General features: G+C 35.5%; 2 protein-coding genes, 1 non-coding gene and 2 pseudogenes across 5 annotated transcripts; 3 read left to right on the top strand and 2 right to left on the bottom strand.

Annotated features, from left to right (window-relative positions):
• Positions 1–73: 73 nt before the first annotated feature.
• On the top strand, positions 74–3,155 carry LOC129290963 (short-chain dehydrogenase/reductase 2b-like; annotated as a pseudogene).
• Positions 2,738–5,283, top strand: LOC129290968 ((+)-neomenthol dehydrogenase-like; annotated as a pseudogene).
• A 253-nt stretch (positions 5,284–5,536) lies between these two features.
• LOC129290959 (pentatricopeptide repeat-containing protein At2g22410, mitochondrial-like) lies at positions 5,537–7,408 on the bottom strand. 3 transcript variants are annotated; one of them, XM_054928021.1, is made up of 2 exons: positions 7,214–7,353; positions 5,537–6,873 (listed from the first exon to the last, which is right to left on the bottom strand). In XM_054928021.1, the coding sequence occupies exons 1-2, from the start codon at positions 7,214–7,216 to the stop codon at positions 5,560–5,562; spliced, it is 1,317 nt and encodes a 438-aa protein (XP_054783996.1). In that variant the 5' UTR covers positions 7,217–7,353; the 3' UTR covers positions 5,537–5,559. The 3 variants fall into 3 exon arrangements, with proteins under 3 accessions (XP_054783996.1, XP_054783997.1, XP_054783995.1); XM_054928022.1 differs by lacking the exon at positions 7,214–7,353 and adding an exon at positions 7,047–7,182; XM_054928020.1 differs by having other exon boundaries at positions 5,537–7,408.
• Positions 7,409–8,126: 718 nt separating this feature from the next.
• On the top strand, positions 8,127–8,219 carry TRNAY-GUA (transfer RNA tyrosine (anticodon GUA)). The gene is made up of 2 exons: positions 8,127–8,163; positions 8,184–8,219. It is a non-coding gene; the product is annotated as a tRNA-Tyr (tRNA).
• Positions 8,220–8,743: 524 nt separating this feature from the next.
• Positions 8,744–14,628, bottom strand: LOC129290961 (uncharacterized). The gene is made up of 12 exons (XM_054928025.1): positions 14,268–14,628; positions 13,745–13,873; positions 13,178–13,270; positions 12,941–13,020; positions 12,709–12,822; positions 12,151–12,224; positions 11,191–11,267; positions 10,430–10,513; positions 10,258–10,350; positions 10,054–10,161; positions 9,868–9,939; positions 8,744–9,427 (listed from the first exon to the last, which is right to left on the bottom strand). Exons 1-12 carry the CDS (start codon positions 14,547–14,549, stop codon positions 9,023–9,025), a joined length of 1,611 nt encoding a protein of 536 aa, XP_054784000.1. The 5' UTR covers positions 14,550–14,628; the 3' UTR covers positions 8,744–9,022.
• Positions 14,629–16,026: the final 1,398 nt, after the last annotated feature.

Consider the following 16,026-nt stretch of genomic DNA (forward strand, 5'->3'; position numbering starts at 1 on the left):
TAATGATAATGATACCAAGCCGGTGCTTTCGTAAAATTTCGTTTGGCCCTTGTACTCTTCTGCACTTGGCCATAGTCACTTCAAACTCCTCTTCCATAGGAGACGTATCTCTGAAGGATCCAAAATATCACTTCCTTCTCTTATTATTTAGTCGTTTCTGCTTTTACACCATTTTCACCCCATTAGTATTATCTGATGCGCAGTCAAAGTAAGGAATTATTTTTTATACATATTCTCATGACCCTGTCCCAACTAAACCGCAGAACTTTTGGTGTTTGCTATGAAAAAATAGTCAAAACCCAACAAGGTTATTCATTCGTGTTCCTATGAATCCGTGAAATTTAATCCCCATCATCCTCTTTTTGTGATGTCTTCTTCACCCTTTCAAGGAGCTTGTGCTCTTCCTCCGACAATTGCAGAAGCAACAAAAAGGTTACCGATTTCTTCAACTCTGATTCATTTCCTTCTTGTGGTTTAATGTTTCTTTGGGATAAAACTCTTCAACGTGGTTTGCAGGTATGCAGTGGTGACAGGAGCCAACAAAGGGATTGGTTTTGGGATATGCAAGCAATTGGCATCTGGTGGTGTCAGAGTTGTTTTGACAGCCAGAGACCCGAAGAAGGGCCTTGAAGCTGTTGAAAAATTAGGGTCGGAGTTTGGTGTGTCTGGCCAAGTGGTTTTTCATCAGCTTGATGTGAGTGACTCTGCAAGTGCTCCATCCCTCGCAAATTTCATCAGAACCAAGTTCGGAAAACTTGATATCTTGGTATGAACATGGTTCATCATGTTCTTATTTTATTCTGTTTACCAATCTTTTGATATTCCTAGATATTTCATAAAAGGGGAAAATCATGGCTTCAAGGCTTTTATTTCGCTAGCCTGCATGACCACGCAGTTTTATGTTTTTGTAGGTTAATAATGCAGGAAATGTGGGATCACATATCGATAGGAATGCTTCGGTATCAACTACTCATCCATAGGAACCATGAAGTTTTGAATCATATTCGCGCGCATCAAAGGCTGATTCATTATCGTATCATTCATTTCAGGAAAAAGGGACTCCTGTTGGTTGGAGAAAAATAGGAAAACAAACTTATGAATCTGCAGAAGCAACAATTAGAACAAATTATTATGGTGCCAAACAAATGTGTGAAGCACTAATACCCCTTCTAGAGTCATCCAACTCACCAAGGATTGTTAACGTTTCCTCCTTACTGGGGAAGTTGGAGGTATAGGTGCTAACTAAATATTCATTAGAAAAATAGGAATATAATACAGCAGGATTTCCTTTTGTTGACAGTTTATATGCAAGTACATTCTTTTTCATTGATGAGGTTGAGTATAGTTTTTGTTGCTCACGCTAATCATGCAGAACATACCAAGTTGGTGGGGCAAAGGGGTGCTAAGTGATGCCGAAAGCCTAACAGAAGAGAAACTGGATGAGGTTTTGGAACAGTTTCTTGAAGATTTATTAGAAACCAAAGGCTGGCCCACTGTTTCATCTTCATATGCAATGAGCAAAGCACCCTTGAATGCCTACACAAGGATTCTTGCCGACAAGTATCCATCTATCTGCATTAATGCTGTGTGCCCAGGTCATGTGAGAACAGATTTAAGCTTCAACACTGGTAATTTGACTGCGGATGAAGGTGCTGAAAGTGTTGAGGGTAGGTCTGCTGCCTAATGGCGCCCACTCTGGCGTCTTCTTCAATCGGAATGAAGTGTCATCATTTTGATCTAAGCAAAGACATGTTTCATTAATAATTCTGTTATTAGAGAGGATATTTGTGTGTCCAATTGAAATTGGAAACGGTGTGAGATTTGAAGCATAGGTTTTAAACCCAAGGTCCAAACTCAACTATCTAGTTCTCGAAATGAAGAATCTCTAAAAACTGGACATTTGAAACAATTAAAAACTAACCACCTTTTTTTTATATACTTTTTATTTCATGTCCTGTGTAATTAGTTGGGGTTTGAAGTTTGAACACACAGGATTAAGTTGTGAACATGGAATATAAGATCAGTGAAACAAATGATGATGATGATATTAATTTAATACAAGTAAATATCAAAAGATAAAACTTGATTCTCTCTTCAACCTCTGATAAAAGAAAGTCTTTTTTATCACAAAAAAGATACAAAATATTAATGTTATATTATTTATAATTTCTCTGATTTAAAAAAATAATTTTCAAATAACATTCCATTTGTATAATATTCCTTCCCTTAAAAAATATAAAACATTTTTTATTTTTAAAAATACAATCATTATTTTTTTTAATGTTACTATTAAATAAATTATTTTATATTTATTTTAAAGTAAAACACAATATTAAATAAAAATAAATATAAAAATATAATTAATTTAAAAATAAATAATTATTTTATTAAGAATAGTATTGAATAGCGGCAGCAACTTTGAACTGCATGCAGCCAGTTGAGTGGAGTGTGGGTCTGTGGCCAGTTAGGGATCAAGTGGCAATTTTTGTCAGAATTGTTACCGCAGATTTGTCATTTCTTCCGAAGGACACGTGTCCATTTGGAGGATCAGAAGTGTCGCTCACTCGCTCTCGCTTCTCCACAGCAGTGTACTCTCCTCCTCGCCGTTTCTGTCTGTGTTCTGAAGCTTCGGGCGATGCTGTGGCCAGTAGGCAACAGCACCGAAGAAGATCCCTCGTGCGTTTCTTGTGTGTGACTTCCCTTGTGTTCTCTTCTTCACCTTTCGAAGAGCTTGTGTCCTTCCTTAGCAGATGGCAGAAAAAGCAAAACGGTCCCCCATTTCTTCAACTTTGATTAGATTTCTTCTTTGTGATATTATGTTTCTTGTTTGTAGCGTAAAATTCTTTGACTGGAAATTTGCAGGTATGCAGTGGTTACAGGAGGAAATAAAGGGATAGGTTTTGGGATATGCAAGCAATTGGCTTCTGAAGGAATCATGGTTGTTTTAACAGCCAGGGTCCTAAGAAGGGCCTTGAAGCTGTTCAAAAATTAGGGTCAGAGTCCGGTGTGTCTGGCCAAGTGGTTTTTCATCAGCTTGATGTGACTGACCCTACAAGTGTGTCATCCCTTGCAAATTTCATCAGAACCAAGTTTGGAAAACTTGATATCTTGGTCTCATTGACATTCAGATTCTTATTTGGCTTTGTTTTCTACTATTTTATTCTCTGCTGAAACTTCCTTACTGCCAAGCACTAAAGTCCCACGCATATTCATATTAATAAATCTATTTCCCACGAAAGGAAAATCGATTTTTATAGCAGTAGATTTCACTTTTCTACCGTGTCAGAAAAGCAAGGAATGAAATGTTAACCTAAATAAAAAGCAATCATTTTTTCTTTGACCAACTAAACATAAACATGAAACAAGTCTTGATCAAATGGAAAGGCACAAATTTCCATCTCAGACATAAATAAAGTTGCTGCATGGTCAAATGAGCTCAAAAAGGGACCCAGTTATGAGTCGTAACCTCTTGGTCACATGACTTGAACAAACTTATAAGGAAAGAGTCACCATCATGGAGCAAGTTTTGTGAATAAAAAAGTATTTTGTTTTGATTATCGAATGATTATCCAAGAAGATGGACTTTTTAATCTCTATACAGACACTTCTGTCCATTGTCAGTGCCTTGTTCATTATAATGTTGACAATGGAACATCAGTATCCAGCTCTGGAGGACCTATTCTAATCCGCCTGAGACTAATTGAATGTATAGTTTTCTCAACCGGGATAACAACGATGAGTTTTATTTACTTCTTGTGTACCTCCTTTTTTGTTGTGTTCACTGATACATATGTGGTCTTTTAGTTCTACATTATTTCAAGATTCATCTTCCCCAATGGATCTACCTGCCGGAATAAATGGTGGTAAATGTTTGAACTTTTTGTAGGTTAATAATGCTGGTATTCTTGGAGCGCACGTTGATAGGGATGCTTTTGTAACATCAATAGCTGCTAGGGTATGCTTTCTAAACAACACCATATGTGAATAGGGAATTGGCTAAAGCACCATAAAGTTTTAGTTGTTAGGCTCAAGTCCAGGCCCAAGCCAACTATGTTTTACGCTAAAAATCATATAATTTGTCTTTGCTATCTTCCTGCACCTCAAAAGGCAATTTGCATTTTGAATATCGACTTCAAGGCCATGAACTTAATTGATCTAATTTGGGGCAAAATTTTGAATCATGTTTAAAGAGAATATATGATTTTCTTATCATTGACTGCAGGAAAAAGGGACTCCTATTGATTGGAGTAAAATCATAACTCAAGATTATGAATCTGTAGAAGCAGGTATCAGAACAAACTACTATGGTGTCAGAGAAATGTGTCATGCACTAATCCCCCTTCTAGAGTTGTCAGGCTCACCAAGGATTGTTAATGTTTCCTCCTCAACGGGGAAGTTAGAGGTATGTGACAGTAAATAAATACTAGTTTTGTAATCCAGTATAGAGGCTAGGCTGTTACAAACAAATTTTAAACGGCGGAATATCATGTTGAATTATTGATAGTTGATGTGATATTGTGTCTATAGTGTTACATGTCAATAACGTTAACAATAACATCAGTAACGTGTGTTGCATTTGAGGAATAAGTCATAACTTGTGAATATATAGTGCAGCCTGCCATAGATGTTATTATTTGATAGATTGAATAAATTATTGTGACGCAAATGCAGAACATACCAAGTGTGTGGGCTAGAGGAGTACTAAGTGATGCTGAAAATCTGACAGAAGATAAATTGGATGAGGTTGTGAAACAATTCCTTGAAGATGTTGAAGAGGGTTCACTAGCAACCAAAGGCTGGTCTCCTTTTCCATCTGCCTATGTAGTCAGCAAAGCTTGCTTGAATGCTTACACAAGAATTCTTGCCAAGAAGTACCCGCCTTTTTGCATTAACGCAGTCTGCCCAGGTTTCGTGAAAACAGATATAAACTACAACACTGGTCACTTGACTGTGGATGAAGGTGCTGAGAATGTGGTGAGATGGGCTCTGCTGCCTAATGATGGCCACTCTGGCAACTTCTTCAATCGGAGTGAAGTGGCACCATTTTGATCTAAGCATATAAACTTTTACTAAATATTTCAGTTTGTTGATTGGGTTTATATGTAAAGTTTGCAGGCTTGATAGAGCCATCATTTCCCCTTAGATAACTTGAATACCTGTCATTAATAACAAGTAGAATGATAAGCCCTTGTACAAAAGCCATGTCGGGGCTTCAATTTTTAGTAGGTTTTCGATGTTTGTTCTTTTGGCCTGTGTTTATATATCAAGTAGATTTTGTAGGTTTTTGCATGTGTTGCAATTTTTATTAAATGATATACATCGAATGCAGGGCTTATTAAATTGGTTTATTTGTGATGGACAAAAGTAGGGCTTTGATAGAAAACGTTAAGATTTTCGAATTTCTAACATCGCAACAGGTCAGATCTGCAAAACCTCCTCCTTGACAAACTGATCCGGCCAAGAAGGTTAGGTTCCGATTTTCACGTCGCCAGTTTTTAACGATGTCCCACAAATGAAATCAATTTGCAAGTGTATCGGTCAACTTACCTTTTTCCTATCTTAATGTCGAATAAAACAAGTATTATGAGAATTCGTAGAACTGTCTATTTCTATGGAACTACTACCTGATGGTTTCTGAACATTACTCTCTTCCATCATCCCTCTCATTCTAATAACATCTTCCCATCTATCTGAGCCAGCGTAAGTATTAGAAGATAGTACATAGTTACCACTGTTAGATGGATCCACTTCAAGAAGCTTCTTCGATGCAATCTCAGCCATGGGCACATTTCTGTGAAGCTGAGAAGCACTCAATAATATCCTCCACACCACAACATCTGGAACTATTGGCATTTGTTTGATGAACTCATATGCCCTTTCTACATTGCCAGAGCGACTCAGAAGATCCACAACACATCCATAATGTTTCATTTCGGGTTTCAGCCCATAAACCCTTTCCATACTTTCAAAATATTCCAATCCTTTGTCAATCAACCCGGCATGAGCACAGGCTAGCAAAATGCCAACAAAGACCCCATGAGAAGGTTGAACACCTTCACTCAACATTTGTGAAAAAAGTTCGAGAGCAGAATCTGCACAACCATTCACAGCAAGGCCTGTGATAACTGAAGTCCACGACACACTGTCCTTGATCCTCATCTCTTTAAACACCTCCAATGCTTTCTCCACCACTCCACATTTGCAATACATATCTATCAAGGCATTTCCTACATAAACATCGACTTTTACATCATTCTTGCGTATGTAGTCATGAACTACTACTCCAACATCCAGTGACCCTAGATGGGCACATGCAGAAAGCACGGTAGCAGCAGTAATTTCATCAGGCTTCGCCTGAGCAGCCATCATTTCGTTAAAAAGTCTAATTGCCTCTGTAAATTGGTTAGCTTGGGAGTAACCAGTGATCATGGAAGTCCATGATATCACATCTCTCTGTGGCATCTCATCAAACAACTTCTGAGCAGCTACTAAGTTTCCCACTTTTCCATAACCCATAATTAACGCATTCCAAGAAACTGTATTTCTCTGCTTCATCCAATCAAATACTTCTTGGGCCAAATCAACCATACCCCGTCGTCCATACATATCTATCAGGGTGTTTCCCAGGTAGAGATCAATTGGGACGTGATTTTCCTCAACGTACTCAACCATTGAGTCAGCAAAATCCCACTCACCCAAAACAGAGCATGCCAAAACAGCCTTCATTATCGTGACTGCGTCAGCCTTCACATTTGCCGCCTGCATTGCCTCAAAAATACCCAAAACCTCTCTAAATTTATTGCATTGGCTATACCCACATATCAAAGAATTCCAAGAAACCAAATCTCTTTCACCCATTTCATCAAACAACTTCTGCGCAAGACCCAGATCACCACAAGAAGCGTACAAATGAATCAAGGCATTAGAGACATAAAGATAAGACTCAAATCCAAGCTTGAAAGAGTGGGAATGAACTAATTTACCATATAAAACATCAGAAACTCTAGCACAAGCCTTAACAATAAAAATGAGAGTCAAATTGTTACCATGAAGTCCTTGGTGATACATACGGTTATGCACACGAATTGCTTCCCTGGGCTGATCACTGTGTGACCAACCCCGGATCATGAGGTTCCAAAGCGACAAATTGGGGTGGTTGATTTGATCAAAAGCAAATTGGGCTGTGAGTAAATTTGCAGGGGATAGTGCATACCATTTAATAATTTCGAACATCGAGATTGGGTCTGTGTGAAGGTGTTTCCTGATAAGGTGACCATGAAGTTCTTTGAAGGAGTTGACTGGTCGGGTGTTCACAGTGCATGTGCCGAAGCGGCGGGCAATGGGCTTTGCGTTCGCGCGCCTCATTGCTCATTAGGGACGCTAGCAGGCAGCAGCAAGCTTGGATGGATTGCGCGTGTCAATCTTTTTGTCTCTATAAAAAAATATTTTGCAATAAATATTATATTATATATATATATATCCATGAACTCTCACAACTCATATTCTTTAATATCTCACATTTTATAGCCTCACTAATAAATGATTTTAGAAATGTTTTCCATATTTAATATTCTACATATCATACACTCTTGTAATTTAATATATTATAACTCTTAACTAGGATTGAATTCTATACACCAAACATTTTAAATAGTTAATGAATAAATGTTACAACTCATTTTTCTCCAATTCTCTCTTATCTCATTCACCTCTCATTTTGAATTTCTCTTATACTTCTTAACATATTTGATAATATATAATCCCTACAACTCCACCACTGCAGGGTGTTAGTGTTCTTAAAATCCTGTGAAATTAAGTTGTAATAATTTTAAATATCATATAAAATAATTCTTATTGGGAAATATACAGTTCCTACAATCAAATGAAAAAAAAAAAATAGTGTCCCTATGCTGGTATATTTTATTAAATCTGGTAAAAATGTAATATTTTATTAAATTAAATTTTTCTCTATGTAAAGAACATTAGAATCGGTAATTAAAATTTTAATCGATGGCGCTTTAACTCGTTTGATGTTGGGTTTTTCCCCCTTCTGTTTATAATTTAGGAGTTCAAACTTTTCCATTGCATCTTAATATGTAATATCTTATCAAACATACGACAACTGGCCGACCTTAGCTCAGTTGGCAGAGCGGAGGACTGTAGTGGGATCATTTCTTCCAGAAATCCTTAGGTCGCTGGTTCGAATCCGGCAGGTCGGATGTGTATTTTCCTTTTTAATATATTTTCATTTCATCGTTTTCCCTCAAATCGCTTAACTCAGTTATTATTTTGATCATCTTCTCTATTGGCTTAAGTTGCAATGAAGAGATAATTACAATGAAGGTAAATAGTGAAAGTATCTTCAACAATGAACTCTATATCAATCAGATTGCTCAACTATTTTTATCATCACTTTGTTACCCCACACACGGACCTTTATTATTGTTTCATGTTTCAAGCACTTATTATCAAAAAAAATACATCATTAATTATTCTGAAGACTGGAACAAAATCAATCTTTTGGATACTAACATGAGGTTGTGCAAAGAAAAATGACGAGAGAGCAGGGTGTCAGTGCCCGTTAAACTCCGTCAAGCCATCAAAATTTTCACAATAATTAAGACTTTGTTAGGCCTTGAACTGATCAACGTTTTAGAGGAGAACAGTCATAGTTTTACATTGGAGGTGAAAATTCAAAAATTATGAATATATATATATATATATATATATAAACAAGTAAAACTTTTTCGGAGCAATAATTTCTATCACATAATTAAGAATCTTTTGTAGAGCAATAATAAAATACAAAAGATTAACTCATACAAACGTAGACGTGCCAAAAGCAACACCTGAATTTAAAAACCATAGATAAAAAGATGGGCACTCTGTTCTTCGCTTTCTAGCATCTTCGTACAAAATTGTACTGGACTGAAAAAACTCCCGGAATGTAGCTCTATCTTATATACTTCCCACGGACCTAAACTACTAAAGCAACAGGCAAGTGATAACCATTAAGAATGGCTTACCTGTTCTTTTGAGCTTTGGCCAACTTCTTCTTTCTTTTCTTGACAGCCTTGGGTACTTTATGTTTCCGTGCTTCTCTTTTCTCTTCTTTCACTTTCTTCTTATTTTCTTTTCGAGCGGATTTCTTATCCACAGGAGCGTCTGCTTCACTCTCAGAGGATGAACTCTCTTCAGAATCACTTTGGCTATCCTCATCCCCTAAGCCATCTTCAACACTGCCACCTGCGGGTTTTGGTTCCTGCTCTTGCTGGCCATTTTCTGATGAAGTTTGTACTCTTGACAGAGCCTCTTTAAGTCCAGTGGTCGTCTTGTAGTACAAATCATCAGTGTCCTTGCCACTGGCTATTCGTTGCACGTCCTCCTCAGCATTCTTGACATCATCAAGTGTCTTTGGAATGTAAGCCTGTTAACAACAGCTGAGAAAATTTAAAAACCACACCACACAGTACGCAGAACTACTGTTAACCACACCGTGAAAGTCCAAACCTGATGGAAACCAGAGAGCAGATCTAGGGATTGGTGTAAATATATACAACAGGCAAGTGGTGTAGTGTTAGGGAAATGTTTAGTTCCTAGAATAACTTCTGACATGTTTGCTATCTTGTAAGAGAAATTCTTTTCAATACATACAATTACAAAATTTCTGTTACAGTATCCATAAGAATCCATATCAGGTGCAAAAGATTTAAAAAAAATAAAGAAATAAAATAGAATAATTGATAGAAATGTACACGTGCAATTATTTTCGGAGGTCCATAAGACATAGCAATAGAATTGTTAAAAGAAATTAACCAACAAAAATAATTTGTCTTTAAAATATGACATCACAATAATGCTCGTTACCTGCACGAAAACCGAGTCTGCAATCTCATCCTCCACTGACAAGTCTCCTCTGGCCAAAATTTTTCGTTGCACCTAGCAAGATTGGGTACTTATAATATCTAGATAAAGTAGCACCTAGCAAGACTGGGTATTTATAACATCTAGATAAAGTTGTTCACACAATTTGAACAAAGAAAAGACAAATACCTCTTCCAAATAACTGTCCACGGTATCATCAGTGATGGATGGATCAACAATAAAATCAAACAGTTCTCTTATTGTCATTACAGCAACGCCATGCTTTCTGAAGAAAGCCTGAGAACCAACGAGTTAATTATGACTTTTTCCTTATCAGCCCCACAAAAGATGGGTTAGAGAAAGAGAAGAGTGTAACTTATAGCTAGAACTTACAGATACGTGAACAGAGTCTTCACGCAGAAAATCAAGTGCATGAGGGTGGTCAAGATCAACAGCTTGAGAAACATCAATAATATAGAGGTGACCCTACCAAATTGAGATGAAATGAATTATTTTTTATAAATATACATTAAGATAGTCAAATGTTTACAGGGAAGACGTTTACCTCAAAATAGAGGATATTATATTCACTGAGGTCTCCATGCACCAGTTTGCACTTTTGATACAATGTGCGCATAGCGATAATCATCTGCATACATATACTTGTATTATTATTTCAATCTCAATAAATGGTAGGCACAGAATACAGCTCAGAGGCCTACTAAGTAGCCTTTTATTATTATTTTAAAAAAAAAATCTCTCTCCCACGAGTGTTGCCAGAGATTATAGTAAAGATGATGATAGACTCATGGCCTTTTCCTCAAGCTTATGCTATTGAGTTGAAAGGGATCATAACATGGTCTCCAAGCTTCTATGACTAAGTGGTCAATATTTCAATCCTTTTCACCTTACTTTAAGCCCTAATTGATACTGTACATATGCTTTGCCCATACTTTAAGCCATAAGCAAATTAAGTATTAGCACTGAGTATACTGGACATGTGCTTTGTCCATGCATTAAGCCCTAAGTGAAATTCTCTAAGGAGTTGAAATTGCCTTTGACAAGTTTTTCCATTCAGGATCCCTAGATTAACCTCCAAAGAGACATGCTTTGAGGTAGCCAGTTAAGAAGCTTATATAGTCATATTAAACCAACCCAACAGTATCCCATTCAAGAGATTAACTAAGAGTGAAGTTCAAACACCGTCAACATGATATGATTACATAGGCTATAAAAAAAAAAAAATAGTTGCAAATCGACTTTTATCTTTATTGAATACTTTTCTTTTTCATGCCAACCATAAATTGGATCATTCATTTGACATACTTCAACATAGCCTTCTCGAAGCTTGTCCAGAGATAAAGCTGCATCTTTAAGACGAGGTGCGGCCCAACCTGACTTTCCTGTGACAGACAAGATAAGCAGAGCTTCAACCCAAGAAGAAAGAAAGAAAGAAATATAATAAGAAAAAAAGAGCCCTCATTTCCTCCAGCTAGAAACTAGTTTTAGCCTACATTACCATAATAAGATCACATGTGCTATTGAAAGAAACTATAATCTTTACAACTGCTATAAATTTGATTGAGGGTAACCATAAGCGGCTTCATTTTTTTTTTATATTATAATCATATACGTGAAAAAGTTAGGGTAGCACCTATTGAGAAACAAATGATAGAAAATCGATTGAGATGGTTTGGGCATGTACAAAAAAGACCACGGGAGGCACCAGTGAGAAGAGTGAAATATATAACTTTGAGCCCGATTAAGAGGGGTAGAGGAAGGTTTAAGAGAACACTTTTGGAAGTTGTTGAACGCGATCTCTTAATTAATAATATTCCTAAAAGCTTGATAAATGATAGAGTACAATGGCGTCTTGCAATCCATGTAGCCGACCCCACCTAGTGGGATAAAGGCTTGTTGTTGTTGTTATTATAAGCAGCTTCATATTGTTTTAACTTTTTAACAAGTTAAGTAGTGAACTATTCTCTACTGTTGCTCACATATTGCATACCATTATTCAATATTTCAATGTAATTGATAATTTGTGTTGACGCCAATTATCATGAATGGATAACATTTTATTAAGGAGGAAAAAATCTTAATTATGATAGCACGAGACAAAATCCATCAGATAGCATTTTCAAAATGCATATAACCAACAACAACAATACAAGCCTTATCCCACTAGGTGGAGTTGTTTATATAGATTGTACGATGTCATTGTGCTCTATCATCAACTAAAATGCATATAACCAATTCACCAAAAAAATGCAAAAAACGCAATACCTATAAATTCCATGACCAGAACATGCTTTCTTAGTTGATAAGGTGTTGGGCACCTAAGGCCAGCAGCCTTTAGCCTGAACGCAAGATAGACAGAGAAATAGAATATGGCATTAAACAAAATTCTTTCTTAATAAATACTAAAAGAATTTTCCTGACTTCCCTTTCAATTCACATTCAATAGGTAATTTTTTTCATAACACCCGGGGGGGGGTTACTAAATAGAGGCCACAAAATTAAAGAATTGCTTAAATTTGAACCTACGAAGTAAAGGGGGGGATTACATGGGTGAGAAAAGGACGAGTTCATTAAACTAGATTACTGTAAAATATTGCTTCACTACACGGCCTACTGGCCTTAATTTATTTAAGGGGATCTCAAATATCTAAAGATGTCATTTTTTCCTTTACTTCCTTTATTTTGTTCTCTCTTCTTCCTATCATCATCATCATCTTGAGTCTTGAATTAGAATACACGTAATCACAGAATTGCAGCCTCTTCACAGCTTTCAATTAAGAGTATAACCAAAAACAAAATGAAAATAGGAAAAACAAAACACACCTCATAAGGTTTCTCATTTCTTTCTCTGCCCATGTTTTTACCATCTTCCTGGGATTGTGCTTACCATATGCTGTTCTAAATCGATAGTCTCCTTGAACATACCTATCTCGGTCCCTAAAATCATTCAAATCATAAAATTCAGTTCGTATTTCTTAATCCGTACAGGAATACTTAGTTAGTGTTCAATATATAGGCTGCAATACTAACAAAAGGTAAGCAAGCTAGAACTTACTTAAAAACCAGAACAGATGTTTTGTACACTTTAATTGCAAATTCTTGACAATCGCATTTGGTTGCATGGTAAACATTTGCCTGCAAAAAGCAAGAAGACACTAAGAAACTGAGAAAAAAAAAATGATAGAAGAATGACACATAGGCCGATGATCCAAAAAGGAAATATCATGGAAGCAAACCATCAGACAAACTAAAAGTATGAGGACTTGGAGAACACTTCTGGTGCATTTCATACCTCCTTCCCAGTCGAAATGCATCCATTAATATCATTGAAGAGACCTCGATTCAGCATCTTGAATAAAACCAGGCGGGTTTTAGGATCAATTGCCTGAGAAAAAATTCATTAGTTGTGTTTTAAATAGTTGTAGAAGCAATTCTACACTATACAGGTCAGTAAACTTCGACTAAAGAAGGCCCATATAAAAGAAAGCAAGAAAAAAAAAAGCCTGAAGCATGTCCATGTGCAGAAAATAAAATAAGCAGATATGTTGGTTCACTACTACACTGTATTAAACAGAACCTTATCACATCACAAGACCAATAATTTTTAAATTTCAATTTCAAAAAAAAAAAGAAGAAGAATATTTATCTCAAGTACAACATATAACCACCACATGCTTTGCAAATGAACCTTACAGTTTAGGGCTTAGGCCATCATGATTGAATCTTGTGAATTATCAAATTTGCAGATAAGCCATAAATAGTTTCTTTACGAAGAGAAATGTAAAGTTAAAGAAATTAGGTATCATAACTTCATAAGTCATAAAATTTCTTCTAAAATTCCTCATCCTTTAGTGCTTACCTGCTCAACAGTGGCCCGATCAGCTTTCTCAGTAGTTTTAGTTTTACCAATAGTCGTACCTCTAACACTTTCACGGATTGCTGTCGTCACAGAGTTAGACATGCCAACATTAAACCTGCCTTCCCACTCCTGCACAGCAAATATATCACATGCACATAAATCTCAGGCGAAAAACCACATTCTTCAACTCAATCACAAGTGAAACCCAAAGCTAAACTACCCATTGAAGGAGAAATTAAAATCATATCTCACATGTGACGACGTGTCCACGAAAAGAAACAAGATGTCAATGCATGCTACCTCAAATTACAACTCCCTATGCGATGTCTCGGGACAAAACATTTGAACAAGAAATATGTCCAAAGTTCATTTAATAAGAGGGAAATTTATCCTAAAGACACCAAAATCAGAAAATGTCAATACACCTGAACCGATGGAGACTAGAGAACTATCCTATGTTCAGTTGATGAAGCAAAAAAAAATTGAAGGTGTCCAGTGCAGAAAAGCATAAGAAAACTCGAACCTCTAAGGGCGAAGCCCGGATATGATGAGAGAATTTTTGGTTTCGATTAGAGAGAGGTTGGAGGGTAGACGAATTGAGTTTGGAATGATGGCCCCCGTGAGCATTGGGACGTCTGGAATTGAGCGAAAAAGATCCATTTGCCACTTCGTCATCATCCAACTCATATGCGCCGTCGTCGGCCTCGGACTCGGCGTAGTCTTCTGAAGAGGAAGAAAGCTCTTCCTCTGCTTCTTCACACGCTTGCCCATTATGTAGATAGGGATCTTCTACTTCACCTCCCATCACAATGAACAGAAACGCAAGGCAGAACACAAGCCACTGAAAAGGGAGGCGCGCAAGAAAACGGCAAGGACAAAGTGAGGGTAGGGTTGTGCCTTGATAAATAAACTGACACCAACTAGAAAATAGTTTGGTGCTTGAAAAAAAAAATTAATTTATTATAACAGTTTTGAGCAATGCAATTACAACAATTCATTGTAAATGTTTTAAGTTATGTTTTAGAAATTGATTATAAAAATTTTACAGTTAAATCTTGCCCACAATAGCTGGGAGAAGAAGAAAATTTGACTCCTGGAAAATAATCCTAAATCTGTGATTCAGCTCATCCCTAAATAAAACACATAAACACATGGATATACGGATATATGGATTTTACAAATCTTTACATGAATTATTCCCAATAAAATGTTACCGATTGTGTTGATAACATCTTTGCCAAAACCAAAAAATAAATAAATGAAAGAAAAAATTTATATACTTAAACTTATATATTTTAAGATACTTGTATTCAATTAAATCAAAACATGTGATCTTTTATAAATTATTTTTCTATAATAAATTTTTGTTATTAATTAAATTAATAAATTAAAATTCATTTATCATGATTTAATTTGATATAAGTATATTAAATATATAAGACAAAGTATATAAATCTTACCCATAAATAAATTATCAAGTTGTTCGTGTTTAGTTTTGTAAGCTTACTAATCATTATTCTCATATATCTATTTATAGTTTTATTATTAATGATATTCAACAATTTAATTACTTATGCTATTTTCTTTTCCCCGGAGTTGCAGCATGGTTTAATATTATAACTAATTAATCAAGATTTTTTCCTTTTCTTTCCGTAAAATAATGAAGACTTTTTAAATTATGTTTTTGTTGAATTAAGGAAAAAGAGAGACAGGATGAGATTTAGGCCCCCTTTCATTATTAGAATGAAATAGAATGTAATTGATTAAAAAATAAAAAAAATAAACTAAATCATCCTTCTCCTTATGATAAAACTCATTAATATATATTATAAATGTAATCATTATTACATCTTTTAAAAATATCATAAATTATGATTCTCAACTCTATAAATTAAATTATCCTTCCTCTTTATAAAAATGTTCATATCTTTTTAATTATTTTATTTTTATTTTTATTTTTTTCAATTCATTTCATTTTTTTTTGTTACCAAATAGGACCTCATTATTCTAATTACTTCATTTTTATTCCTCTTTTTTATGCAAGTCATTTTTATTCCTCTAATTAATTCATATATTATATCAAAGCATCTAAATTTTATATTTTTAAAGCATATGCTCTTATTCTAGAAAAGATCCTCAAACAACAAATACAAAGATTTACTCTGCATTATTTTTACTCAACTATTATAATCAAATTTTTATGCACCAGTGTAGTTTGCAGAAGACAAAAAAAATTAAACAATTACAATATAATGTGTTATGCAATGTACATTAAATATAAT

The sequence above is a fragment of the Prosopis cineraria genome, unplaced genomic scaffold (genome assembly GCF_029017545.1).
Source record: "Prosopis cineraria cultivar Desert tree isolate PC_DT_omini unplaced genomic scaffold, ASM2901754v1 PC13, whole genome shotgun sequence".
NCBI lineage: Eukaryota > Viridiplantae > Streptophyta > Magnoliopsida > Fabales > Fabaceae > Prosopis > Prosopis cineraria.